General features: G+C 32.2%; 8 protein-coding genes and 1 long non-coding RNA gene across 13 annotated transcripts; 4 read left to right on the top strand and 5 right to left on the bottom strand.

Moving 5' to 3' along the window:
• Positions 1–784: 784 nt before the first annotated feature.
• LOC108735676 (DCN1-like protein 4) lies at positions 785–5,085 on the top strand. Its single transcript, XM_025974700.1, has 4 exons — positions 785–863; positions 3,431–3,788; positions 4,119–4,326; positions 4,462–5,085. Exons 1-4 carry the CDS (start codon positions 844–846, stop codon positions 4,530–4,532), a joined length of 657 nt encoding a protein of 218 aa, XP_025830485.1. The 5' UTR covers positions 785–843; the 3' UTR covers positions 4,533–5,085.
• On the bottom strand, positions 2,006–3,017 carry LOC112904523. Its single transcript, XR_003231164.1, has 2 exons — positions 2,284–3,017; positions 2,006–2,202 (listed from the first exon to the last, which is right to left on the bottom strand). It is a non-coding gene; the product is annotated as an uncharacterized LOC112904523 (long non-coding RNA).
• LOC108735675 (protein FRG1 homolog) lies at positions 4,954–6,130 on the bottom strand. Its single transcript, XM_018467744.2, has 4 exons — positions 5,955–6,130; positions 5,529–5,895; positions 5,277–5,479; positions 4,954–5,221 (listed from the first exon to the last, which is right to left on the bottom strand). The coding sequence occupies exons 1-4, from the start codon at positions 6,011–6,013 to the stop codon at positions 5,074–5,076; spliced, it is 777 nt and encodes a 258-aa protein (XP_018323246.2). The 5' UTR covers positions 6,014–6,130; the 3' UTR covers positions 4,954–5,073.
• Positions 6,131–7,036: 906 nt separating this feature from the next.
• Positions 7,037–8,156, top strand: LOC108735674 (probable alpha-ketoglutarate-dependent hypophosphite dioxygenase). The gene is made up of 2 exons (XM_018467743.2): positions 7,037–7,421; positions 7,486–8,156. Exons 1-2 carry the CDS (start codon positions 7,203–7,205, stop codon positions 8,086–8,088), a joined length of 822 nt encoding a protein of 273 aa, XP_018323245.1. The 5' UTR covers positions 7,037–7,202; the 3' UTR covers positions 8,089–8,156.
• A 283-nt stretch (positions 8,157–8,439) lies between these two features.
• LOC108735678 (bolA-like protein DDB_G0274169) lies at positions 8,440–9,271 on the bottom strand. 3 transcript variants are annotated; one of them, XM_018467748.1, is made up of 2 exons: positions 9,186–9,271; positions 8,440–8,849 (listed from the first exon to the last, which is right to left on the bottom strand). In XM_018467748.1, exon 2 carries the CDS (start codon positions 8,833–8,835, stop codon positions 8,506–8,508), a length of 330 nt encoding a protein of 109 aa, XP_018323250.1. In that variant the 5' UTR covers positions 8,836–8,849; positions 9,186–9,271; the 3' UTR covers positions 8,440–8,505. The 3 variants fall into 3 exon arrangements, with proteins under 3 accessions (XP_018323250.1, XP_018323249.1, XP_018323248.1); XM_018467747.1 differs by lacking the exon at positions 9,186–9,271 and adding an exon at positions 9,036–9,161; XM_018467746.1 differs by lacking the exon at positions 9,186–9,271 and adding an exon at positions 8,905–9,160.
• A 33-nt stretch (positions 9,272–9,304) lies between these two features.
• On the top strand, positions 9,305–11,825 carry LOC108735673 (RING finger and transmembrane domain-containing protein 2). The gene is made up of 4 exons (XM_018467742.2): positions 9,305–10,263; positions 10,500–10,898; positions 11,103–11,318; positions 11,372–11,825. The coding sequence occupies exons 1-4, from the start codon at positions 9,796–9,798 to the stop codon at positions 11,603–11,605; spliced, it is 1,317 nt and encodes a 438-aa protein (XP_018323244.1). The 5' UTR covers positions 9,305–9,795; the 3' UTR covers positions 11,606–11,825.
• A 677-nt stretch (positions 11,826–12,502) lies between these two features.
• Positions 12,503–17,249, bottom strand: LOC108735672 (protein ENL). The gene is made up of 5 exons (XM_018467740.2): positions 16,950–17,249; positions 16,671–16,888; positions 16,325–16,551; positions 15,989–16,268; positions 12,503–15,940 (listed from the first exon to the last, which is right to left on the bottom strand). Exons 2-5 carry the CDS (start codon positions 16,849–16,851, stop codon positions 14,538–14,540), a joined length of 2,091 nt encoding a protein of 696 aa, XP_018323242.1. The 5' UTR covers positions 16,852–16,888; positions 16,950–17,249; the 3' UTR covers positions 12,503–14,537.
• A 282-nt stretch (positions 17,250–17,531) lies between these two features.
• LOC108735671 (phosphatidylinositol 4-kinase beta) lies at positions 17,532–22,782 on the top strand. Of its 2 annotated transcripts, none has more exons than XM_025974271.1 (7): positions 17,532–18,396; positions 19,175–19,897; positions 20,055–20,466; positions 20,531–21,348; positions 21,418–21,636; positions 21,694–21,947; positions 22,024–22,781. In XM_025974271.1, the coding sequence occupies exons 1-7, from the start codon at positions 18,263–18,265 to the stop codon at positions 22,206–22,208; spliced, it is 2,745 nt and encodes a 914-aa protein (XP_025830056.1). In that variant the 5' UTR covers positions 17,532–18,262; the 3' UTR covers positions 22,209–22,781. The 2 variants fall into 2 exon arrangements, with proteins under 2 accessions (XP_025830056.1, XP_018323241.1); XM_018467739.2 differs by lacking the exon at positions 17,532–18,396 and adding an exon at positions 18,429–18,720 and having other exon boundaries at positions 22,024–22,782.
• A 338-nt stretch (positions 22,783–23,120) lies between these two features.
• On the bottom strand, positions 23,121–27,427 carry LOC108735715 (centrosome-associated zinc finger protein CP190). 2 transcript variants are annotated; one of them, XM_018467813.1, is made up of 4 exons: positions 27,346–27,427; positions 25,836–27,146; positions 24,892–25,735; positions 23,121–24,833 (listed from the first exon to the last, which is right to left on the bottom strand). In XM_018467813.1, exons 2-4 carry the CDS (start codon positions 27,090–27,092, stop codon positions 23,194–23,196), a joined length of 3,741 nt encoding a protein of 1,246 aa, XP_018323315.1. In that variant the 5' UTR covers positions 27,093–27,146; positions 27,346–27,427; the 3' UTR covers positions 23,121–23,193. The 2 variants fall into 2 exon arrangements, with proteins under 2 accessions (XP_018323315.1, XP_018323314.1); XM_018467812.1 differs by having other exon boundaries at positions 25,836–27,414.
• Positions 27,428–27,557: the final 130 nt, after the last annotated feature.

The raw sequence follows: 27,557 nt of genomic DNA, 5'->3' as shown, positions 1-27,557 counted from the left end.
AGGCGGGCCTTACCGCATTCATATTATACATTTGGAAAACATTGACTCGACTGGTCCTTGATTGATTCTAATCATTTGCCTCGCTATAAAAATAGGGTTGGAGTTCCAAAAAATGAGGCCAATATTTTTAAGAAATATAAATNGTTCTCTGAATATATTTTGTTTATTATAAATACAACTGTTATATTACTTATCAATTTCTCATTGAAATGGTGTTATTAATTACAAAAGTGATGGTGTAAAAAAGGAATAGTGATAAGTTTTGACATTTCTAAGAACTTTTGTATTTTCCGTTTCACAAAATCAGGAAGAAGCGTTGCCCTACTAAAGACGTACATAAATAATGCATATAAAGAAGAAACACTAATGTTAATGAAAAAATCCATATGTTTTTGTTATCTATTGTATAGTAAAATCAGTTAAAAAACGTATCTGTATCACGTAAGAAAATATTCCACACAAAAAAGTGAAAGAGATGGTGAGAATTTTTAAGCCTGATACTGAAAACGTCCGCAGCAATAAAATAATGAAGAGTTTGTGAGGTAGTAAATGAAAACTGAAAGTGACATTTATAAAAAAGAAGAAATAGGCTATTATATAGTTTAAAATGGATATTTTATTTCTTTTTTGGTATATCTAAAGCAAGCATTACTTGTAAGCGTTGAGAACTCGTTTATTTTTATTTTACGGTAAATAAATGACAGAAAATTGTAAGCATGCGTTGCGTCATTTTAAAGATACCGCACTTTTCAAATATGCACATAGATAATAGATCTACAAAGGGTTTAATATATGCAGTGATCTTTGATGCACGAATAAATATTACGAATATTACCTATCAGTATGGTTTTAGGATTATCTATGTAAGTAGTCATTGTATCATGTTACACTTATACCACTTACCTATTTTATCAATTTCCAAATCACAAAACTCTTAATTATGACTAAATACTAATATATGGATCTTGTAAACAAACACATTACACATAACCTTTGAGATATAAGTAAAATTGAGCACTAATTAGAAATGTTTTAGGGCAATAGAAATCATCAAAAACAAGCAAATCTAAATTTTAATACCACAACAATGAATTTAGACCAATTAATTATAAAAGTATCTCATTAACCAAGGTGAAAAATTTGTTACATATATGTATAATATAGTCATTAAACAGTTCCTTAAATTAAATTGTACAAACAATTCAACCATGTTAACTAGAAGTCGAAGGATTTTGTTTTAGTAACATCAGTTTTTTTTTTCAATATTTTTGAGATATCCATTTAATTCAGTTTTATTGCACAAACAGTTAATTATTTATTTATTGTTCCATAAAATTGAAATGACAACAGTAACCACGACATAAAATATTGAATGTGTGATATGTAACGACTTACGACATCTATTGAATTTTATGTTTTATCACATCAAATATGTTTGTAGTAAGGTATACAGCGACATCTATTACATGTATGGTTGGATAACAAAGGAACAAAAGAATACAAACAAAATTAAACCATCAATAACAAGATATAAAACAAAAGCATGCTCTTAATTATTGTATTGTCACAATGTTAAAAAAAAAAACAGGAATTTATCAACTTAAACAAGACATGTAAATAACAACAAAAACTGAAATGAAATGAAATATACATATATCGTCGAAAATAGGCCCCTGATAAGAAAAGCTTTTATAAAAGAATGTGCAGTATAAACCGTTTTAAAGTTTACTTTGATTTCATTTATGCCAATGTCGAATTTGTTTCAAGTAGCTGTTAATAGATATGTTGTAATATAACTTAGTTATATATATTTGTATTTATTTTTGTAATGTTCATATATGTAGGTATATCGTATAATATGTATTCAAAAAAGCGAAATAAAAAAGTGAAAACAACATTGAGCATTAATCACAGCCATTGAAATTCCTTATTTTTATTTAAATACTAAATTTTTTGTGTCCTGTAGATGATCAATTACTGTCAGTATATAATTTGTGATTGGTAATTTTGTATGGCAATATTTATGATCATTAGACCGTAGTATACTTGTCCCAAAAATAAATCTTATCAACTAATATACGTATTTGTACTTGTATTAAAGATAACTAAAAATTATTTTACCAGTTACATCGATCCCAACACTATTACATTTAATAACTTTTTTTGTTTTTATTATTTTTTTTACTGTAGGTTGTGGGGATGCTGAAATAAAGAGAACCCTGATAAACTTAGATCATTTCGCAAGAAATAATTAAAATAATGGAGTATTAATTAATAACTTACGGATTTACAGATAGACAGATAGATTAATTGTTCCATGACACTTAATATTTATTATATTTCTCGTTTTCCAACATCATTTGACATAAGGGAGTTTTTATTGACGTATACTTTCAGTAAGCCAGGATTCATGATGCAATAACTAAAATAAAAATTATATTTACAGTTTGTACGTGTCCCATTGTTCTGAGGAGGGACATCCTTCAAATGATCATCCTCAATGTTGGTATGTGAGAAAGGTGAAGCTAAGATTAGAGTTGAAAAAAATCACTTCTGTGCTCGCGTATATTTGGAGTAAATAAATAAAAAAACAACAAGATAGGAAACTAGAACACTTTCCAGGGCATGAAGAGCTAGTAAGAGATATATTAGAAGCCTCAATAGGAGTAAAACATTAACGAGAAGCAGACATAATAAAATGCCAAAACTGGCTCAGAATAGGAAGGAGTAGCCAATCTTTTCACTGGATGAAGATACTATTTGGACCAAGAGTCTGTTAGGAAAACAAAGGGGCTACGGAAATAAATAAACAACAAGATAGGATAGTAGGACACCTTCTAAATCATGAAGGGCTAGTTATAGACATACTAGAAGCAGCAAGTGGAGTAAAGCATTAAAGAGAAGCAGACATAATAAAATGCCAAAACTGGCTCAGAATAGGAAGGAGTAGCCAATCTTTTCACTGGATGAAGATACTATTTGGACCAAGAGTCTGTTAGGAAAACAAAGGGGCTACGGAAATAAATNTTCATTAATAGATTATTTTAAAAAAATTAAATTTGTTGTAAAAATAATGCACGTATTTAAAAAACTTATATTATGGGATTCCCTCTATTAGGTAGAGCTTTAGAAACTATATCTAATCAATTTCTTATATTTCATATGTGTGTTATATATCACATAGCATGCCATAGCAGAATTGTTTTAATTAAAATTATTTTGTAATTAAAGGTTTGTTAATAGATAGTAATTTGAGCTTGCTTGTAGTATCTAAAGGTCTTAAATAACCATATTTCGGTTTTCTTTATAACGTCTAACTATAGTACCATGCCTTATAACTACTTTTAATTCAAAAACTGAAAAATAATAGTGTTTTTCAACTTTTAAATGTGTTTCCAATGTTTAAATAAAAAAAATCTATTCTTTTTAGTTCCAGGCGGTACTCAAGGGTTGAAGAGAGCTCATCATTTAGTCAAAAGAGATGTTTAGCGTGGTTCAGAGAATATACCAATCCAGACGATCCAGACACCTTGGGTCCGGATGGGATGGAAAAATTTTGCGAGGATATAGGAGTAGAACCCGAGAATGTGGTCATGTTAGTGTTGGCATACAAAATGCAGGCCCGGCAAATGGGCTTTTTCACTCAAGAAGAGTGGCTAAGAGGTCTCAGTCAACTCGAATGTGACACAATACAGAAACTGCAAAACAGACTGGACCATTTACGTGGACTTCTCAATGACCACAATCAATTCAAAGCTATCTACAGATATGCATTTGATTTTGCACGAGTAATACAATTTTGTTATTTCTGTTTTATTTAGAGGAATTAATATTCTACTTCAATTTATATATATAAACAAAATTATTGCTAGGTCTGTCGATGTGCTCGCATCACCCAAAAACTACCGGATTTTAATTTTTAATCATTTTTTTTTTAGTTTTATTCCTTAGATGCTAATAATAATTTCGTAGGTCGTATAAAAATTCATCGGCTATATTTCTCTTTGCATTTTAACTAAGAAGTTGTATAATTATCCACCAACAAAAAGCAATACCATCATTTTTTTCAGTATTAATTTTTGATGCACCTAATTACAGTTTTCTTTAATTAATTTCAGGATAAAGACCAAAGGAGTATGGATATTGAGACTGCAAAGGCCATGCTACAGCTTTTACTGGGCAAGCACTGGCCCCTCTACACCCAGTTTAGTCAGTTCCTCGATCAATCAAAGTACAAAGTCATTAACAAAGACCAATGGTGTAATATTCTTGAATTTTCCAAAACGATCAGCAATGACTTGTCGAATTATGACGTGGATGGAGCCTGTAAGCACTAATTAACTAATTTCATTTAATTTGATATTTGATTAATAATAATTAATTGTATTCATAAAATAAATAACCAAACGTATTACAGGGCCGGTAATGTTAGACGAATTTGTCGAATCGATATCTCNACAGGGCCGGTAATGTTAGACGAATTTGTCGAATGGTTGAAGGCATCCAGAGGCAAATCGCCGGAAATTAGTTGAAATATAATTTAGTAATTAAACAATATAATATCATTATCTACTTGTCTTTTGCAAGCAAAGATTTTTCACCTTAAAATGTTGCCAGTTTTTAAGTTATTTTTTCCTCTCGCTCTTTATTATAGTTTTTTTTTACGAAAAGGACACCCAACAGAACGATACTCAAAATCGAAGCTAATAGTAATAAACTATTACAATAGTAATAAGCTTTTCGAAATCTGTATCTTAATAATTTATATAATGTATATTATTTGCTAAGTGTAAACAGTGTAATCGTTATTAAGAAATTAAAAGAAAAATGGCAAAATAGTACTAAAATATAATCATATGACTATTACTATTAATGTAATTTGGAATGTTTGTGTCCTTTTCTGTTAATATGTTTCTCTTACTCCCTTCCCCCTTATTTTTCTCTACTATTGTTCCACCAACTACTACCACTCGTATTATTTTAGGGATAAACTGCCTGAAATTATTGCAAATGTATTTTTTCTATAAAATATGTTTTAATGTACAGATTATTTTAATTTTAGTAATAAATTAATTATTTGCAGTATCTGTCTGATTTCATTTTACTCCTTCTGTCCAATAAAGTTTCATGCAAAGTTCCACTTGATTTTGCAGACTCCAGCGCCCCTTTATCCTCTGTGCAAATTCTTAAACGTTTATCCTGAAATTTCTGAAACTTTCTCCTAAAAATAAACAAAACTATAATTATAGAGATACATATTGAAAAAAACAACTTACACATAGTTAACTTCAATCTCTTCTAAACTTCCTTGCTCCTCAGTTGGTACATCTTTTAAAGGATTATGTTCTTTTATAGTTTGGGATCTTATTTGAAGAATTTCATCTTTGCTTGCTACTTTACTTAGAGCAATAACTGAGTCGTCCTTAGAATGAATAGAAATAAAACAGTCTGTATATGCTGAAAGTGCCATCTGACCATTCTAAAATTAACAATAATTAACAAAATAAAACCATTATGTTAATACTTACTTCAAACACTGGTTCCCACTGCTCTTTAGAACCAATTGCATCAGATCTTCCAACCACTGCACCATTTTTATCGACACTCAAATACTTTCCATATCCAGATTTTAGAGCTATTTTTCTCTCATTAATCTGAATAGCTGTTAAAATTTCCTCAGGGTAGGGGCCTTCTCCATCACTGTGAGGAGCTCCTAATGTAAACAAACCATTGTCTAGTGCTTTAATGTATGTGTGTTTACCAAACTCAATGGCTACTGGCCCCTTTATGTCTTCAACAGTTTTGGTTTTCCACCAATTTCCATGCTGAATAGCATCAATGTCAACTTTTGGTTGCTGTTTAGGTTTTTGACTTTTATGTTTTCGCTTCTTTTTCCTTAAAACAACAAATTAATCTTTTAATAATAATTGGTAAATGTCAATAGCTACACTTACTTCTCTTTTTCCCCCTTCAACAATAATTTTCCTGTACGCACCTTTTCGTATTCAGACATGTTTGTGAGAAATAAAATTACAACATTAAATCCTACAATATATTAAAAAAACATTTTTCTTTTTGTGCATATTATGTTGATCATATGCGCATATAACCACAATGTTTGACGTTTTAAAAGTGTTTTCATAGAATGTTTTAAAATTAAATATATAAAAACACAATCCATAGATTGTCCAAACACCAATAGGGAAATCACATTTCAAAATAAAAAAAATTTTTTTTTAATAGAAGATACTTCTTAAATTAATGGGTTCTGAAAATCAGAAAACAAAAACTTAATCTTCCAAGGAGATGATATACGGAAATAAAATTTGCTATTTTAAATTGGGGGTTGAAAACGCTACCGGGTTGCAAATTTCCAACTATAAAATTCTCTTCACTGATACCTTGCAACAACTTTAATACATTTTGGTTCTTTCAGCATTTTTTATCAGGGAGAAATTAATTATTCAAAAAATATAAGCGACAGTTTAAGTTGGGGGTCGAAATTGCACCCCAGCAGTTTCCAACTATAAAATTCTCTTCACTGATACCTTGCAACAACTTTAATACATTTTGGTTCTTTCAGCATTTTTTATCAGGGAGAAATTAATTATTCAAAAAATATAAGCGACAGTTTAAGTTGGGGGTCGAAATTGCACCCCAGCAGTTTCCAACTATAAAATTCTCTTCGCTGATGACCCATAATAGCTTTAATGTATTTTGGTACTTTCAGGCAATTACTATCTTATATTCAGCTTGTTTACTAAATTGTGTAGCATTTTAAATACTTTATCTACCAGTGTTTAAAAATATCAACAGTAGGTTTATATGTATAACTTCTCCAATACGATTAATTTCGGTTTGCACCATACATAAAACTAATTATGTAATTTAATAATTGTTTAGACAAATTTATTCAATTGAAAATATGATTCTTACGACTATTATAGATAAATGATTAAAATTGAATCCACAATGATATATGATTATATATGATTTTGTTAATAAACAGATACATACAAAGGCAATTATAAAAGATTTTCCAAAAACCTGAAAATTATTGCTGATAGCGTGTTATTATTTTATTTTTGTTGTCATCACAAATAGAGGAGATGCTGTTATCTTGGAAATTGTTTGTTTAATCTGTCGCTCTTTTAACATATTCTTGCACTCATATGCGAATCGAACTGTATTTTTAAAGCAAAATGCCAGAACTAAAATTATTAACAGACCAACAGAAACACTTTTACAGAGAAAATGGGTACATAAAACTGGACAATGTATTATCTAGACAAGAAATAGACGAAATTTTGGAAACGTATGATAAACTGTTTCAACGAAAACAACGTGAAAATGAAAAAGGTCTTGAAGCTGCATGGGGTGGTGATGAAGTAAAGAAACTCAGTGAGGGTATCAAAGCAAGTGTAAGTGTATTTCAAAAATTTCATTTGCTTCGGAAAAAAGTTCAATTACTTTTATTATTTTCAGGTGAAATCAATTCACAATCTACAAATGCACAATGCAGTATTTACAAGACTTATCACACATCCAAAGTTATTGGATGCCCTTGAGGACATCATGGATACGCCGGATATACTTTTGCATCACACAAAGGCCCACATAAAACCTCCCGAAAAAGGGGCGCCGTTTCCGATGCACCAAGATTATCATTATTTTCCTTACAAAAAGCATACCATGTTGGCTGTTTTCATTCATCTAGATGATACTACTCCAGAAAATGGGGGTCTTGCAGTTTATCCAGGAAGCCACAAACTTGGACCTCTGGAAGACTATGGATTAAAGGAGGATAAAACTGGAAAGTACCATTATGTTGACCCCCAAAAGTACCCACTGACCGGAGCAACCCCAGTACATGCGAAGAAGGGCGAGATTGTTATATTTTCGTATCTTTTACTTCATGGATCCTTCCTGAATTTATCTACGAAAACTAGAAGGATGTTTTTGTTACAAGTGAGAGCTGCTGATGACGAACCCACGAGAGATACTCATAAATCTCCTTGCCAAGATTTGGTACTTCGAGGGAAAAATGTTTCCAGGGATGCTAACATAGCCAACAGACATGAACACTGAATTTTCTCTTTTAGAATTAATGTTACATACATATAAAAAATGACCCAAATATAATCTCACTTTTTAAATTTTGATTTATTTATTTTCCTTTTAGGTAATTATAACTACACTTTGCGCTCTTTAAAACTATCCCGCGAATTCAAAATTTAAATTTGTGTATATAGGGTTGCATAAGCTATTGCATCATGATTTCTAATTTTCCTGGTTTTAATTATCTTTTAATTAACTTATTATACTCTATACAACCCAATAATTTTCACCCGAAAAGTGGCATAAATGGCTTATTTATAAGTATATAAACGTATTATAAGACTACACCTATATGTATACAATAAAAATGAAACACAAATGCAAAGATACTATTTTTTTATTGATAATATACCTATATTTACATTTTTACATTTTTAATGTAGCCTGTTATTTCCCAAAACCACCTCTGCAGTTTGGACTAGATTCTATTATTTTATCACTCTCTTGCCACTGCTCTGGTGTCTTAGCAACAATCGATAAGGCATGGACACCAGATTGTAATTCGTCTTTCAATAAATTATTTACCAACCGGTGACGTTTTATTAAGGGCAGATCTTTAAATTTTTCTGAAATTACCACCACTTTAAAATGGGTCTCTGACCCTTTAGGAACATTGTGCATGTAAGATTCATTGATAACTTCCAAATGCGTAGTATTTAAGTTTGTCTTGAGTTTATTAGTTATCGCACTTTGTATAACTCCACTAGATATAGACATTTTAGTTTTAATACCTACAAAATGATGGGTTATTTACATTTTATTAATGGTTTCAAACCAGGACTATACCAGTAACACTACGATAAAGCACACTGCATTTGTGCAGTATAATTCTCATTACAAATATTAGATTTCTTTTGTAATGTGCGCAAAATTACAATATTAATTACTAGATTACAAAAATATAAAGCAAGCATTACTTGTAAGCGTTGAGAACTCGTTTATTTTTATTTTACGGTAAATAAATGACAGAAAATTGTAAGCATGCGTTGCGTCATTTTAAAGATACCGCACTTTTCAAATATGCACATAGATAATAGATCTACAAAGGGTAATGAATATGCATTTACCGCTGAAAAAGTTCTTGCAGTAGGCTGTGGTCAGCCATCTTTTAACTATTTATTATTATTATTTTATGATTAAAAGCAACGTTCCCAAATTATAATGAATTTTAATTAATTTCTTAAATTATTTTCATGTTTCATTAATAAATTTCAAATGGATAACGCGTTATTCGTTATTTTGTTAACGAGCATGACTGTGTGAAGACGAACAAAATAACGGTATTAAAATAACTTATCAGGTTCAGTTGTTCCAGTTCCAGCTACGGCAGTGTGACAGTAATTTTGTTGATTAATTTGTGTGATAGCAAAGGACTATGTGTTTTCGAATAAATAATTACAAATAAGTGAGGTATTTAATTATTCTCTGCATTGTGCATAATTTTTAATAATTATTCGAAGACTATTTTGTGTTGTGAAGTGTAAATCAACCTACTGGTTGCTACTGGCGTCTTGTCCAAAGTAAACTCTTTTTTTTGTAAAAATATTAAAAAAGTCATTTGTATGATTATTCTGATAAAAACATACTGAAATGAATGTTGTTTGACGACAGTCAGAAACAGAGCAGCAGTGAAGAGACTACACAAATCTACAGGAAAAGTAGGTTGGAATTGTAACCATGAATAATTTTATTTCTTCTCAAATGCCATATTTACAAAACAACTTGCCAAATGAAGGTAGATCTGAAAGTTCGCGGACCAACGCGTCATCTTTCATGATTCCTCTTAATAATTTACATCTAGGAACTTTACTTCGACAGTACAGTAGCCCTACTCAAAATAATGTGATATCATCAAATACTAGCAATTACAGTGAAGATAACAATGGTAGATCTCAACAAGTTAGTAGAAGAATATCTTTATCGGCCCTTTTAGGGCCACATAATGAAGGGGACCATAATAATTCACAACAAAGCAATAATTTGGCAGACAGCGTTGTAATAAATTTAGAGAACGCTCCAAACACCAACAGATTGCAAAATAATCACAATCCTACTCCTGAAACTGGTGAAAGTACAGAAAATAACGGAGAAGACAGTTCTACTGCTGAAACTTTAAGGCTTATTGAAGCACATCGATCCTTGCAAGTAAGAATATGACATTTAATTTAACATATAGGGTGTTACAAAAAGGGGTTGTATTTACCTTGCTTATATTTCGTGAACGCTCTAATAATTTTGACAAACTTGCAATTTTCGTTTACCAAAATATACTTTTAAAGCCCTGCATTTGCATTCTTTGTTTCATAAATTTATAATTAGCATGTTTCTTGTTTTTTGGGTCAATTTTATTTCAAGCACATTAACGTAATTTTTTGTTACAGATTTTTTTAAAATATATCCCCTTTGTCTTAATTCTCCTTTTAAAATGTTTATATGATAATGGACATGATATTTTAAATTTCATTGTCCTATTAACAACATTTACGCATTGCAATTCAGTACTTAAAAAAGAAACAGCAAAGCAGAGTAGAAGAAACTTATCAAAGCTATTCTTGGCTGTGATTTATATTATTGTCTGTTTACTTTTCATTCATTATGTCCAGAAAAATGATAAGTTATATTACTATTTACTTCTTGTACCACCGCTGGAACTCCCTTCATCAGTTTGGGACCTAATTTGGACTATTGCAATGGCCGATTTCATTTTAAAACTGATAACTATCGTTTTTAAAATCATTTTAGCTGCTCTACCAAGCCAAATTATCCAGTTTAAGAAAAGGGTAAGTTAGCAAATACTTTAATATTATTTTTAACATTGTATAAAAGTTTTCAATAAAGAAACTTAATCCACTTAAATGTGTTTTTATTTATTTTTTGTGTGAAGAACAAAAACTTGTTAATATTAATGATAAAGACAACTGCATGATACTGTTTTAATAATGTAAATCAATCAAAGAATATCTAACAAATAAAATAATTTTCAGGGAAAATATTTTTTGTTTTTGGAAGCTGTTTCTCAGTTATATAGAAGTCTGGTACCAATTCAGTTGTGGCTCCATTTCCTGTTGGATTTTTATCATGGTGCAGAAAAATTTGTAGGTGTGATACTTTCAGCAGCTTATATGGTTTCCAAAGGTCCAGACCTTATGAGTCGCCTTAAACTATTTAAAGAGTCTCTTTTTAAATTACTACGAAATATCGTAAGCAGTTAATTAAATGCACAAGGTGGCTCAACTAATTCCTTTCTTTTTAGAGTTTGGGCTCGTCTCCAAATAAAGATCAGTTACAGATGGCTGGTCACCAATGCCCTATATGTCATGATGAATATGACACACCAGTCCTTTTGACTTGTAAACATATTTTTTGTGAAACATGTGTAACCACATGGTTCGACAGGGAACAAACTTGCCCTCTGTGTAGGGCTAAAATTGTAGACGATCCCTCTTGGAGAGACGGATCGACTACATTTTTTATACAGCTGGTTTAAAAAAAATCTGCACCAAGGGCTGTTTCTTTTTTTTTGTATATATGTACGTGTAATTTTTATCAATAAACAAATTTTATTTACTTAATTTGTGCCTTTTGTATTACATTGTATAAGTTAATTTAAGTGGACTATGGTCGCGTTAGGCTTATCGATAATGTTATCAGTTTGATGTAATGTTTGTACACATGCCTGTAAATAAAATAAAAAAGATATATACATAGCATAGTGTGTTAAGATAAAAAAATAAAGTTTATGTCCAATGTTAATGACCCTTTATGCGGTCTAATGCAATTGTTGATGTTCGTTTTTTATACCAGGGTGGGCAATTATTTATTACTATTTTTGGAGTGGTAATGTTATTTTCGGTACTTTCCGGATTTAATATGATTTACTGGGGTGGGCAATGTTTATTTTATTAGTACTAATTTTATACCAAAAAGAAACCTTTTTTGATAAGGTTTCGAAGTCTGTATGTCTACATGCATACAATAGTTAATTATTATTATGAAACTAAAATATTTCCGCGATTTCGCTAATCAACGGTGAAGCAAATAATTCGTGTCTGACGCATCCTTTACGGTGAGGTGGAAGTAAAAACTTGCTTCCGCCCATACGTACCGCGTTGTTACCCCCTCTTCACACTTGTTAGCAAGCGAATATTGCATAGTTGCAGTCGTTAAGGCTATTATTGCCGTCTTTGTATACGAAAACTTTTAATAGCTTAATATTAAATATGAATTAGTTTTATTGATGATAAAGACCAAGCCTCGAAGCACAACACAAAAAATTGTGTCTTTGTCTGTACTTATTTCCAAAAATTGGCTGCCAAAGCAGAATTGTGCAATAATTAATATAAATCGTGATTAACGTCTTTGTTTTAGAATATAAAAACTAGGATTTTCCATAAATAATATAATGCTTTATTTGTGAACGAGTACAGAGATGGTTTACATGTATAATGAAAGAAAAAAAAATAAAATAAAAAATGCAATAGCTTTCTACAACAAAAGAAAGCATTTAAAATTATCTACAATCAGTACATGTTAACGTAGTGACATGATTCATTTGATAACGTTACGAAAATCTGTTTGGAGATTCTCAACTGGTAAAAGTTCTAGATCGAAATACACTATTAAAATATACACGTAACAAAATATTTACATATAATAAGCTATGCAAACTGATCAAGAAAGTATTACTGCAAAGGTATAGATTTTTTACAAAACATAATATTATTCTACGCAATACAAGTTGATGAAATAAATAAAACTATATTTACAAAATTAATAAGTAAAAGCTTATTCACAAAAAGTACACGGTATGCGAAAAATTAAGTGATGCAAATTTATTTTAATTTTTTATTTCTTTTTATTGTTACGTTCATAAAATAATTATCCCTACAGCCTTGTGATGTGCATTTACCGGCTATATGTTTTTTTTTTCTCAATTTTCTAATTTATTTAGGCTGTAGTAAACTAAAAAATGTTCAATATACAGAAACAATTAATTTAAATAAACCTTTGGCGAGAGTTATATAACGAATTAATCTAATCACATCTAGGTACGTAATAAAATAGATGATAGGTAGCCAAAAAACATGCATTTAATGGAATTTCTATAATTTTTAACATAAATTTAATTTGTACATCCTCATTCACGACACAGCCTAAAATTTGTTTTTTACATCTTTGGCTACCTTATTGTTTAAGTTTTGTGAGTATGTTTTAACATTAAATTACTTAAAAAAAAGAAACCGCCATTCATCCATTCTTCGCGTTCTCTCGTATATATTTAAGACCTTTGTAAAATGTACAATAAAAGCATATTATAATTAACAAAATGCACACACCAAACAAAAGCAATCATCCACATACAACAGATCCAAATAATAGTAACTGGTACATATACGACCAATAATGAAAATAAATAGAACGAATCGAAATAAATATAATAACTAAATAATCATTAACTAATTAAAACGCTAAATATATACCCAAAAGAAAAGAAACAAAAATATATACACACGCGTGTGATGTGTCACAAATAAAATTATCTATTTAGAATAAAATTTCAGTACTCGTTCAACTGTTTTTTCACAACAGTCACATAGAGTAATGTAGCATTTTATGAAACGTCAGAACATTTCACGAAATGCACCGAGTTAATTAAAATTCCATGTTAAAAATTCCTTGGTGTAGCCTGTAAAATGTTCAATACTTTTCAAGATATGCTTTGCCATTAAAAATAGTTCAATACTATTATAGACTGGAAAAATGTTTTTGTTTCCACTGACCATTTATTAGTTGCATTTCACGAAACGTTTCGCGTCTCCATTTCACGATACGATTTCATTTACGTCAGGAAACAATTCGTGACGTAATACACTGCAGAACGAATTAAATGTGGGACCTTTTTTGACGACTAATTTTCGTGAAATGCATTATTACATAAAGTTGCTACGACAATATTTATCAGTTTATTTGACATGTACAATAAACGTAAGAACCGTCGTAAAGTAGAAAACGGGTTTGAATGCCTCCTGGCTTGTTAAGTAAGACTAACGCTAAATAGGATGACTTTAATACACATTTATAAAGTTCACACATGCAATTTTACACCTCCAATCGCTTTAAAGCAACCTTAAAAAAGACATTCTTTCAAAAATCATAATTTACTTTACTTTATAGACGTGCTCCAAAGTCAAACACATTTATCGTTTCGTTACTGTAACCATTTTCAACTTAGCGAAGCTCAATTTATAGTTGTTAAAGTTAGCAATGCTGCTAAAATCGCTTGTCGTTTTTAACCTGGTGCTAAATTTAGCACCCTGTTAAAAAAAAGTCGATAGTTTCTTACGTTGATGATAAAGACAATGTATTTAAAGGGAGGGAGTATAGCACAATTAGTACGACAAAGGGACATTTATCCACATTTAGATATCGAAAAATTCTTGCAATTTTCTGATCGTAGATCGCTCCAACAAGCACAGGTCGAAATCGAACGTTCGCGCAGACACTTCGTACTTCCCCGTCTTGGCAATCAATTCCACGACCTTTTGCAGCTCGTCGTTGTCCTCCAATGTCATTATTCTCTGTTGGAGATCCTTTAGACGGTTCATGTATGCTTCCCTGTTTTCATCGTTTTCTCCGGCATCTTCATCTTCCTGTGGTGCAGGTTCTTCGTCAGTTTTCACCTCATTATTAGCAGGTACAACTTCTTCTTTTACATCCGGCTCCTTATGTTGATTATCTTCCTTTTCGTTTTCCTTTGTTTCGTCCTTTTTAATTTTCTCCACGGGTTCGTTTTCGTTCTTTACCTCAGACTTGCGTTTCAGTTTCTTGCTCTCCTTATCCCCTTTTGATTTTTTCTCTTTCTTTTCTTTCTTGTGTTTCGTTAATGTTTCCGGTTTAGAGTCTAATTCGTCCTTGATCGGTTCAGGGGGCGGTAAATGTATCTCTTCGTGTACACTTACAGGGGAAGAAACTGAGCTGTCTGAGTTGACCTCCTTCTTCAATTCGGGACTCTTTTCAGTAAACTTGGGGGTAGAATATTCGTTTTTTAGTCTCCTGCTTCTTTCTTCTTCAGCCTGAAAGATTTCTTTATTTTCAAAATTTTTATCGGAAGAGTTCAAGTTGACTGCTGATTCTTCTGATTTATGAGATTTAGATTTGCTTTCTTTTTTCTTTTCTTTATCCTTTTTATCTTTGTCTTTCTTTTTGTGTTTATGCTTTTTTTCGTCGTTTCGTTCAGATTTATCCTTTTTAATGAGATCCTCAGACTCTATTGTTGGGGTTTTAGGTTCTTTAATAACTTCCTTGTTCTTCTCCCTCTTTTCTATTTTACTATGAGGGGGTACAAAAATGTCCTTTTCTTTCTTAATTTCCCCTTTATCCTTTTCTTTGTTGTTCACTTTGTTCTCTTTAGAATCACTGCTTTTAATGAAAGATTTTTCTTTATTTCGTTTTTCAAAAGTGTCTTTGTCATATCTTTCCTTTTTCTTATTGCTGCTTTCGATGGCCTGTAATTTTTGTTCAGATTTTTCCAGCTTTCTCTCTTTCTCTTTAAGGAAATTTTCTTTCTTCTCGTCCTGTTTTATGACGGGGCTAGGAGGAGTTTTGGGACTCAGATGTTTAGGTGATGAACTCCTTGGTCTCGGCGATTTTTCCTTTTTTTCTTTTTTTTCTCGGTTCTTTTCATCTTTGTCTCTTTTCTCCTTTTTGTCTTCACGATTTTTCTCGCTTTTGCTTTTCTTTTCACATTCTGCTTTGCTTTTTTCTTTGACTTTATCTTTGTCTTTTGATTTGTGTGAAGAATGTTTCTTTACTTTTTCCTTATCTGTAAGTAAATTTTTCAAATATTTTAAGACTTCTAAAAAAACCTTACCTTTCTCGTGTTTTGATGTCGACAATTTATTGTTATCATCTTTTGAAATGTTATTTGAATTACTTTTGGGTTCAGAAAAGACCTTGGTGGTTGTTTTTGTAATTGGAGTTCCAAACAATTCCTGAAAGCTGTTAAAAATGCGAGGTTCCTCAATCTTAGTCTTATGCTTCCTGGGGTTTTCACCTATACTAAGCTTTGGTTTGCTTACGAGCTGAATTTTATCATCAGGATGTGACGATTTTTCGTGATTTATATCATCTGATGTAGCGGAGTTCACAATCTATAAGGAAGTCCTTATTACATAAAAAAAATAGTTAAATACCTATTTTCCTTTACCATTCCACCACCTTTTAATAGTTTATGCCGGAATTCTTCAGAAGGATTATTAAACACAAACTTTTCCTTTTGCAACTTGCAAATAGCAGGACCAGTTGGTTGTAAAGTTAAATCATAGTTAAAAGTTATCTTTTTTGGTTCATCTTTGTTCCTCAAGTAGATTTCAATGGGTAAGGTGAATCCTGCATATCCCGACTCTTTTACAGAATAGGGAGGCTCCTTAACAACTAAAAATGACCACAATCAATAATGTTTTAGTTACTATGGCATTCTTAAATGCACTTAGACATATTCATCAACTTTTTTATTTTGAAAATAGCAGTGGTTATAGGTAATAATTATTAACCTCGTTTTGGTTTTTGGAACGTTTCATGAAGGTGAAAAATAACTTTTTCAATGTAATTTTGAATATTAGCATTATCACATCCTCTAATAAACACCTCCCAATCATGGGTGAAACCCTCAGGAGTCCTCTTGGTTCTAATAGCTGCTTCATGGCCAATTTCTAACGTTATCTTTATGGACATGTCTTATTTTCCTACATATTTTTCATTTTTAAGTTGCCTGGAAAATATTTTCTTGATAAACTGATAATTTTTAGTTTGATACGTTAACTATTCATTACATTTAAATGACTCCTTACTAATCCCTTCAAAGCGTAATTTTCCATAAAGTGTTGCTAATTAGGTCTTTTAGTAAACATTAATGAAAAACCAAAGAAAATATCACAATATAAGCAAAAAGTGTCCCACGCAAATTACTACCTTGGAGTTTATCTTTTTTTTCTCTTTTCTGTCACTTAATTGTCATTGCTTTGCCAATTGTCAAAGAAGTATCTATGTTAAAGAAGTCGATCACCACTATTTGTATTATACGAATTGGCAAAACAACACTAACGAAAACAGAAATATCTACGTAAATTTTCAAATTTTTAATTAATTAATAAAACATACTTTTGCTTGTAATATTTTATGAGAATATTTCCCTTTACAGATTTTTGTGACTATGAGATATATGAGACACACTGTATATAACACAGTAAGTTGTTTATGTTTATAAGGAGAACAAAGTTGTTTGCTAGTTTCATGTTTAGTGTAAATTTAACAAATTTGTTAGTTTAATCATTATTTGTTTTACAAATTATAATTATTGAAGATTACATTCTTCATTCAAAATTATTTGCGTCAAATGAACATTAAGTTACCATTTTTGTAGGCGTGGTATTACTATTTGTGTTCACTTTTCTGTAGGTATGTGTACTTCTACAGCTCGGCAACCGGTTATAAACGGAAATGGCCGTATAAAAAATTGTTTTGCTTTGTAATGTAATGTGTTGAAGGGTGATTATTTGTTGATTACTGTATAATTCGGATGACATTTTGTTTAATTATCGGATTTATTACACGTGCGCCTGTTCTCTGAAGATATTTTGTTTATTATAAATACAACTGTTATATTACTTATCAATTTCTCATTGAAATGGTGTTATTAATTACAAAAGTGATGGTGTAAAAAAGGAATAGTGATAAGTTTTGACATTTCTAAGAACTTTTGTATTTTCCGTTTCACAAAATCAGGAAGAAGCGTTGCCCTACTAAAGACGTACATAAATAATGCATATAAAGAAGAAACACTAATGTTAATGAAAAAATCCATATGTTTTTGTTATCTATTGTATAGTAAAATCAGTTAAAAAACGTATCTGTATCACGTAAGAAAATATTCCACACAAAAAAGTGAAAGAGATGGTGAGAATTTTTAAGCCTGATACTGAAAACGTCCGCAGCAATAAAATAATGAAGAGTTTGTGAGGTAGTAAATGAAAACTGAAAGTGACATTTATAAAAAAGAAGAAATAGGCTATTATATAGTTTAAAATGGATATTTTATTTCTTTTTTGGTATATCTGAAGCTTCATATTAGTGGCATTTATCAATAATGCCTAATATCATGCAGCAGGACCGACTTGAGCCTTCAAAAATAAGTGTTCCAAGTGTTCATGGCAAAACAAGTATTCAGAATCCAAGAGTTAAATTGAATAACCATCAAAGAAATTTGAGTTTAGATTTCAGGTAAGCTTTTGAAAGTAAGACTATTAATAATTGTATTTGCATAATTGTACTATTAGTCTAGCTTAAGTTTAAACTTCGTCTATCATGTTCAGTTTTTATTTATAACAAATGAATTAGATTACAATAGATAGGGGCCTTAATTATTTTTAATTGACAAGTATGAAAGATTATAGGTATTTAACTGAAATTGTCAATAAAATGTATTGAGGGGTGGAACTAAAAAAATTAGTCAATGAGAAAAATAAACTTGCTGCACAAGGCATTGTATAAAAAGTTGAATTTTCTTGCTACTTTTGACAAAATAAGGCAATATGTTTATTGTAGGTAGGTAGCTGTGTTATTTAAGTTTTCTATTTTGCTTGAATCATTAAATGTTTTTTATTATTGTAAGTAAATACTAAGCGATCTAATTTTCATTATGTGCAGAGTAATTTTAAATTTGATAAGTTGTTAATTAAAATAGTTGTTTTCAGACATAAAGTTTTTTGTTGTCTATTCTAGTTTCCAGGACTTTGTCTGGCCATGTGATACATTTAATGTATATAAATAAATCTATGAAGACCAAAATAAATAATGCAATTTAGAATATTATAATGAAAATGTAATTTAGAATGTCATAGAATTCCCTTATTATTCATTTAAATGTTATATTTGTTTCTTTTCTAAATGACTACAGTTTAATGTATTTCCTTATGGTACTTTGTCCATGCTGATTTATTAATGATATTTTTGGTTTATTAATATTTTCAAAATTATCTAATATTAATTTTTTAATTAGGTGTATGGGTATTGTTTTGCCACCTGTAACTCAGGTGACAGCTGCTTCGAGTATCCATCTTACTCTGCATCATCGAAATCGTAGTTTAGATTCTGCCTTACAAAAAATTCCAGAACTGGACACCACTCCTACATCTGAGCAAGTTAAATCATCAGAATTGTACCCTATTTTTCAAACAAAGGCGTCAAATGAACATGAGGTGATCAGCTTAAGCTCGAACGATTCTGGTTTACCATGTAGTGAAGAAAGTTCAAACACTGAATTAAAATATTTTGGAAAAGAACTTTCAAATTCCAGTGATTTAAGTCACGCAGACTCGGAATCAGGTAGCGAAACTTGTGGAGAATTCAGTAACTATCCGTCGTCAAATTTAAATCATCCAGAAGAAGCAAAAGAGTCCAACAACAAAAAAGTAGAACTCTTTCAAAACACAACGGGTAATGAAAGCAGTAAATCTGGTGGTAGTAAGGCAGACGAAGGATGTGGTGCAAAATCTAATCGGCCGAGAGGTTTGTTGTGGTTGCTTGAAAGCAGAGTTTTCGACGTTCACATGGCCATGTATTACCTCTTTAAGAGCAAAGAATCCGGCGTTTTAACTTATATTGTTAATAAACTCTTTAGTTTCAAAGATAGTGATGTTGATTTTTACCTGCCACAGCTTGTTTGCATGTATATTCAAATGCCTGATTTGGCAGAAGTTCTCCATCGGTATCTCGTTGAAAGGTAAGTAGTTATCTGTAATAAAGGCATCCTTACAGGAGGGAAGGTAATAATTACTGACCGAGTTTGAATCGAGAGGAATGAATGACTGGTGGAAGAATATAGAATACTAAACATTAGATTAGAAACAGTTGGAAAATACTAATTGGGTTGTTTACAGATGTAGAAAATCGGTAGATTTTTCGTTAAAATGTGCCTGGCTGCTTGACGCCTACAACGCTGAGTCTTCGGTCCCTTGTACAAAAAAGTCTCATAGCGTCAAACTAAAAAATCGTATTCTTTCCGACGAACTACGTCCACTACCGTCCGAACCTTCCACTTCCACGGTCAAAACGAATGTGGAACGTTTCCTATTGGCCAACCATCCAAACCACGGCCGTAAAACCCACCAAAGATCGCAAAGCGACGCATCTCCATTAATTTGTAATGCTAAAGATAAAAATGGCTCTACAAGACTGTGCTTAGGTGACATTGCCTCTGGTAAAGCTTTCGACAATGGATGCGTCTGTTTTGAAACTTGTCAGGGTGTAGTTAACAAGCTCAAAGGCCAGAAAACTGATTGTACCTGTATAGTAAGTTGGTGCTTTTATTAAGCTAACCCTTGTTTGCACGTTTCCTGTTTTCTTTTTAATGCAGGCTCCAAGGTTAGCACCTCAACGCGAGTTCATGAACGCGCTGATAAACATTGGTAAAGTTCTCAGTCTTCTTTCTACGAAGGAGGCGAAAACGACAAAACTCGTTGCCGAGCTGACTTCCCTTAACTTAAACCTTCCTGCACGCGTTTGGTTACCCTTTGAAAACCTTAATCCCCATCACATTGTACGCATTCCGCCGCAAGTGGCCGTCGTTTTAAATTCCAAAGATAAAGCTCCTTACATTATCTACATAGAAGTGTTAGAAGTTCAGGATCCTTGTACTTCCAGTGTACCTCAAAAAATCATGAACACTTTACGTTATACAAAGTCTGAAGAAAATTTGTCCTTAGAAACCATGTCTTTGTCTAATTTCACTGGCTCATATGAAGATGATCCGGAATGGAGTCAGGAAGACGATGACGTTTCCCAACAGTATTGTCAGTTGGGGAAGCCCCGAGATCGGGACACTATTTCTCAGATGAGCCAAGAATCAACAGATTCGCGGGAACCGCCACTATTTATTTCGGCTCGCGATGTTAGAAGACGGTTATCAAGTTCTTTTAACGAAGAAAAGAGTAAGACATTTACACATGACCCTGAAGACCCGTCCGCAGCAGCGCTAAAAGAACCGTGGAAGGAGAAAGAGAGACGTATAAGGGAAACCTCCCCATATGGACACATGAACAATTGGAAATTGCACGCCGTTATCGTTAAATGTGGGGATGATTTAAGGCAGGAGTTGCTCGCATCACAAGTGCTTGAAATGTTCCAGAAAATTTGGAGGATAGAACATGTTCCTCTTTGGATTCGTCCATACAAGTAAGTCAGATAACCTGCATGCAGTTCTGATAATGGTTCTTTATTACATTTTAAAACGTTTTACTTTAGAATCTTGTGCCTGTCCAACGACAGTGGCCTTATCGAACCTATAGTCGATACAGTGTCCCTACATCAGATTAGGAAAAATAGTCAATTATCCTTACTAGAATATTTCAACAAAGAATACGGTCCTTGTAATTCTGAAGCGTTCTTGACAGCACAACGAAACTTTGTGCAAAGCTGTGCCGCCTATTGTTTGATTTGCTATTTAATTCAGGTGAAAGACAGGTAAAAATAGATTATTTTATAATTTATTACGAGAAAATATGTCTTTCGTTTGTCTAGACACAACGGCAACATTTTGTTGCACAATGACGGTCACATAATTCACATAGATTTCGGTTTCATACTGTCTACTTCCCCGAAAAATTTGGGCTTTGAAATGTCGCCATTTAAGTTGACACCTGAGTTCGTTGAAGTTATGGGGGGATACGGGTCTGATATGTTCGAATATTTTAAAATTTTAATCCTTCAGGGATTCGTGGCAGCAAGAAAACACCAGGACATGCTTATACCCATCGTAGAAATTATGAGTTCGAGTAAGGCATTTATTAATTTATTGCAAACTTAATATATTTCTTAATATTTGGAACAAAAACTAATTGTTTTGTTTAGGCTCTCAACTGCCGTGCTTTAGATCTGGAGCTACGACCGTAATGAATTTAAAAAGCCGATTTCATATGGGTATTACTGAAGAACAGTTGCAACAAGAGGTGAATAATATGGTAGAACGAAGCATTAATTCCATTTCAACTAAATTATATGACGGATTCCAGTATTTCACGAATGGTATCTTATAATTCCTCAAATTTGCGCCATTATTTAGATGTAATTGTATATTACATCATATATCATATTCTATGCTTGTCTATTTATAAAAATGATGGGGTCATTAATTGCAAATCAAAATGAATTATATTAACGTTAATTTCTTTTTAACAAATATTCCAGCTTCGGAGTCTAGGGCTTATAATGTAAACGAAATTGATTGAGGCACAAGTGGATGGTACAATGATTTAAAGTTCCCTTAAAACACATGTATTTAAAAAAGAGATTAGCAAATTAAGGAGTAGGAGATTACCTATGTATTGATATTTTTAATTGTACATTGTAGGTAAATAATTCACGTTTTTTATTGAAATGAATAAAATTTTTTATGACTATATATAAAGACTTTAATTAATCTAATTTATTAATAGACCTTTGCTACGTATGTAATGTGATCCTGGGGTGAAAATATCAACTTGATATTTTTCAACGAATACTTTTTTGTTTTACTTATTGGATAACTTGTTCTATTTATACATACAGCAGAAATTATCGTACATATATTAATGGTATTTTCTTAATGCTATTTGTATGTATGTACATATTAATTTATTTATTATAGGAAGATTTTTTTATTATCAATTTATTTTTTGCAGGAACACATTTTTATTACATTAATTAATATTTATTTTTTCATTTTAGTGTGCTTTTTAATTGTATAGATATTTATTGTATTGATTCAGTTTTTTTGAGCTATTTCAAAAAAATGGTTTAATTATAATCGATTATTTTTATTGATGGTTTTTGATTACTTTTTTATAATAATTTACAAACAATTATTGTGGAAAAGACGGAAATATAATGGCACTTATTCCAACTTAATATACAGCTTTAATATATATATATATCTATATTGAACAAGAAAAACGAAATAAAATAGAAAATCGGCTATTCACGATTTTAATAAAAATCATTCCATGATTACACATTAAATGAACATACGGTATACAATTACTTTTAAGGATTAGCTTTTCTACTGTCTTCTTCGTCTTCATCTTCCCAGTCGTCTATCAACTTGTGCACTTCATTTGTGTTCGAATTTTTACTTTCAGTATTTCCTGATTGCTGAGAGTCGGTATCTTCCCATTCGTCAAGGATAATTTTAGCTGATGATGATTTTTCCTTTTTTACTTCCGTTTCCTTTTCGGAATACGACTGGGAAACTTCTGATTCTGAATCAACAGGTGCCACATTTAACACATTATTTTCTTTTTGATTTTCAGCAACACGATCATTCTGAGATAATTCTCGTGTTTCTTCAATATCTGCGGCAATGTTTTCTTCAACAATCTCTTGTTGAATTTGTTGTTCATTAACGTTGTTATGATTTTGAGGGTCCCCAAAAGAGTTATGAGGACTTTCAATAATTACTTCTGTTAAATATTCTTTTTCTGTTGGTTTGCTTTGTTGACCAGCTTCTTCATCGTTGTGATCTGTTTTTACACTTTCATCATCTACAACATTTTCGGGGGGTTTTTCAGTAATGCACGATTCTAAGTTTTCGTAGTTTAGTTGTATTTGTTCATGGATAAGTTCATTATGCTCTTTCTCTTTGTTTTCGTCTTTAGGTACTTGGTCAAGTGACTCATTTGCTATTTCTTCAGAAACTTCTTTTGGTTCTTCACTACTAATTTCTTCGTCGTTTATTAGTTGCTGTTGATCTTCACAATGGATTGGATGTGGTGATGAAAAACATTCTTGTTGTGTTAGCATAGGAGCATCGGAAAGACTTTCATTTGTGGGATCTTCAAGGAAACTATCTTCTTTATCTTCGTTTTCCCCAGCTTCTTCCATATGGATTGTCTCCTCCACCATTCTATTGTCGTCAGTTGGTATTTCTATCTTAGATTCTGACTTTTCTTCGGTTGGTTTTTCTGTTGCTTCTGCTTCAACTTGGATTTGTTCTATTTCCCGATCAGGTTCGACTTGGCCCTGTATTTCAATCTCTGACCGGGGCATTTGGCTGTTTGTTTGGATAATAATGTCTTCTTGCATAAAGATTGGTTGTGATGACGTTTCTATCGGTTTGTCTACTTCAGTTGTAACGACTTTCTGGTCTTCTTTCCTGTGAGAATCGATTTCTCGTTGAATCATTTCAATCGATTCAATCTGGGAATTTGCAGTTTGGGTTCCATTTCCCATTAAAACGGAATTTTCAGAAATAGGGACAAAATTTTCGGGGTTTCGTAATTCAAAAACTCCAGTTTCTGAGTTAATCATTATATTGCCTTGTGTGGTGGTTATAATTTGTCCCTCGTTTCCAACAGCTGGATGAGAATAGAGAACCACAATGTTTGAATTGTCCCCGCTGACGGATTCTTGGTTTCCATCCCCGTAATCATGGTCCGTGAGAACCATAACCAGTTCGTCTGTAGATGCAATGTCGGAATTGCTTAGCATGGTCTGGCTTATGATGGCATTGTGGTTATTACCAGCTTGTGTAGTGCAGAATGTGTGTGTGTCCGTAAGACCTGGTATAATAAACTCGGGTTGGGTCTGGTTGGAATTGTGGGTTGTTGCGGCTGCTGTTAAATGTTGATCATTCGAGTGTAGGATGTATTGTTGATTGTCATCCAAAACAACAATATCCACGAGACCTGTGGTTAAATAAATAAGCTGTAATATATGTATTGTGACTTTTGATTGGTTTTTTACCTAAACTAGTAGCGATTCCACCGGCAACATTAGTCAGCGTTTCAGTTTCTGTATCGTGTCCTTGTAATGTTATTGTCTGTTGTTGATCCGCAACATGAGCCTGTTTTCCGTCTACCTTTACATTCGACAGTATTTTTATCTTGTCTTTTTTCACGGGATGTACATCATCAGGAGTAATGTACTCCTCAGTGATAAACTCCTCTTCTTCTACATCTTTATCGTCGATTTGGTGTTGTTGCTGTTGTTCTTCTTGCGGTTGGTCATTAAACAATGCTTCAACATCCTCGTCTTCCATGTCTTCGAAGGAATCTTCTTCATTAACGCTGACCACGCCATCTCGTATAGCTTCGTCACGATGAAGCATTTTTATATGCGAGAACAAAGTCGAATCATTCTGGAACTTTTTGATGCAATATTGACAATCGTAACTAACGCTGTCGGACTTCCCCGTATGTCCTGTGATCCTCACGTGCGCATTAAAATTATGACGGCTACTGAAGGTCACTTTGCATTCAGGACATTGTACGTCAAACTTGGTGTGATTCATTTGATGTTTCGCCAAATAGTTTTCAGTTATAGCGATATACGGGCACTGATTGCATTTGGGAAAGTCGTGAGATGAAGGTGGTTTGATGCCGTGTTTTGTATACTGATGATACAGCAGCAAATCATATTTACTGTATTTGTGCCCACAATATTTACATAAGCGGGGATCAAATTTTTCATTATGCAAATCGGTCATGTGTTTCCGGTATAAATAGTACAGGACAAATTCGCAAGGTTCTGAAGGGGTGCTGCACTTGTTACAGCTCCACGGACCGTCTTTTTTATCGATTATGGATTTCTGAAAAAAATATTACTTTACAAATTTTGCATACATTCAAGTTTTCAAAAATGAAAAAATCTTGAAGATGTAAAAATTGCGGGATTGAATGCTTTCATACCTGAATTTGAGTTTTTTCTTCATTTACATTTGTCACTTGGACTCTCACTGCAGAAGCTGATGTTTTGCATGTTTGTCCTTTTTCATTAGGTGGTGGAGGGCTGTTGCTGTTGTTCTTTGCCAAAATTTTGAGCTTTATGTTCTTGTTTTTCTTGACAATATGTGGATACCGCTTCAGGACTTCAGTAATAATTTTGCTGTGACTTAAATCTGGCGTCGTCTTCCCAATATGTGTGATATTTACTTTTGTTTTGCTGTTCTGATTTTCCTTTTCACTTATATTGAATCTGACTTTTTTGGTAAGTGGAGCATCGCCTTTGTCGTCGATTTTCCTCTTATGACTTTCTGTAGTTATGCTGCCAGCATCAGAGCTACTTTCGTCTATATTAAACTCTGAAAGATTCGATCTTCGTTTCGTTTCCCTTAAGAATTCCTTGACGTCTTCATGAACAGTAATGATGGTTGTTTTTCCATTTGAAGATTCTTTAGACTTGTCTGCAGATGTACTTGGTTTAGGTTCGTGTTCTTTTGTTAGTAGAGGCTGACTTGTGTATGAAATGTCATCAAATGCTGCATCAAATAGACTGAGAGTCTGAAGTTCATCCTCAGGCCATTCAAATCGGGTTGGCTTTGGTGTGGAATCATACATAGAAAGTGGATCCTTTCGTAACTCTGTGAAACTATTTGCCATTCCCTGAGAATTTAAATTTGGAACAGTTTTTCTTTTCCAAATGGGCAACTTTCGGCCTGGAAGAGGTGCAGGCAAATCTGATTCTGATTTTACAGCTTTTTTTATTGGCAATGTGGGGCTTACATTGTGAGATTTTGTTACTAAGGGTCTCTTGTTGATTTTCTGGGGCTTAAAGGGTTGACTAGGACACTTTAATGCATCCAGTAGTTTTGTAAGTACGGTTATGTTCATAAGGGTAGCAGTTTTGTGTAACTTTTCAAACACTGACATATGAAACTCTAGCATACCTGTGTACATGAAATTTACAATTGGTAAAACCACATCTGCCTGAAGATCTGCCGGCATTATTAAGATATCTCCATGTATTCCACAGGTTTGTTCTAAATACGTAAAGTACTCAGTGCATGCATTTATAACTAATCTGTGCACTTTAAGCTGTACATTTCCTTCAAATTGAAGAGTAAGATCGCAATAGTCTGTTTTGTTAAAGAACATTTGCAGTCTTTGGAGGAAAAACACCCCCCAATTATCCACTCTCACTTGCTTTATTCCCTCACCCATTTTCATAGTTTGTTTTCATAAACAATGCCTAATTAATAGGTGGAAATTGTTCTACGACTCCTACAAGGGAAAATATTTATTTTCAACGGTTTATGTATTTTTTTTCCTTTTGGTCTAAACAGAAAACAAATATGGACGAACCGCTTCTTAAAACCAATCTAATATAACAATTACCATATCTTTAATGTACTATTATAAGAATAGAAAATTCGTTTTACTTTTGTTTTCATATTCAATTTGGTAATTTGAATTCCAATACCTTTTTTAAAACGAAAATTTCAGCTCCATCTTGCCACTTTCTTGTACATATAGAACATACACAACATACAACATTTTATTAATACTTCTACGTAATTATAGGTGGCGCTTGCTGTACGAAAAGGTATCTCATCCAGAAGTGAACTAATAATAAATAACGAAATTAATTGAAATTATTATGTATATTTTAATTATTAGTACTAGAAAATGAAG

Source organism: Agrilus planipennis, unplaced genomic scaffold (assembly GCF_000699045.2).
Source record: "Agrilus planipennis isolate EAB-ADULT unplaced genomic scaffold, Apla_2.0 scaffold86, whole genome shotgun sequence".
In the NCBI taxonomy this organism is placed as follows: Eukaryota; Metazoa; Arthropoda; class Insecta; order Coleoptera; family Buprestidae; genus Agrilus; species Agrilus planipennis.
Note: the sequence above shows the minus strand (reverse complement) of the source record. Positions and strands in the feature narration are given on the sequence as shown.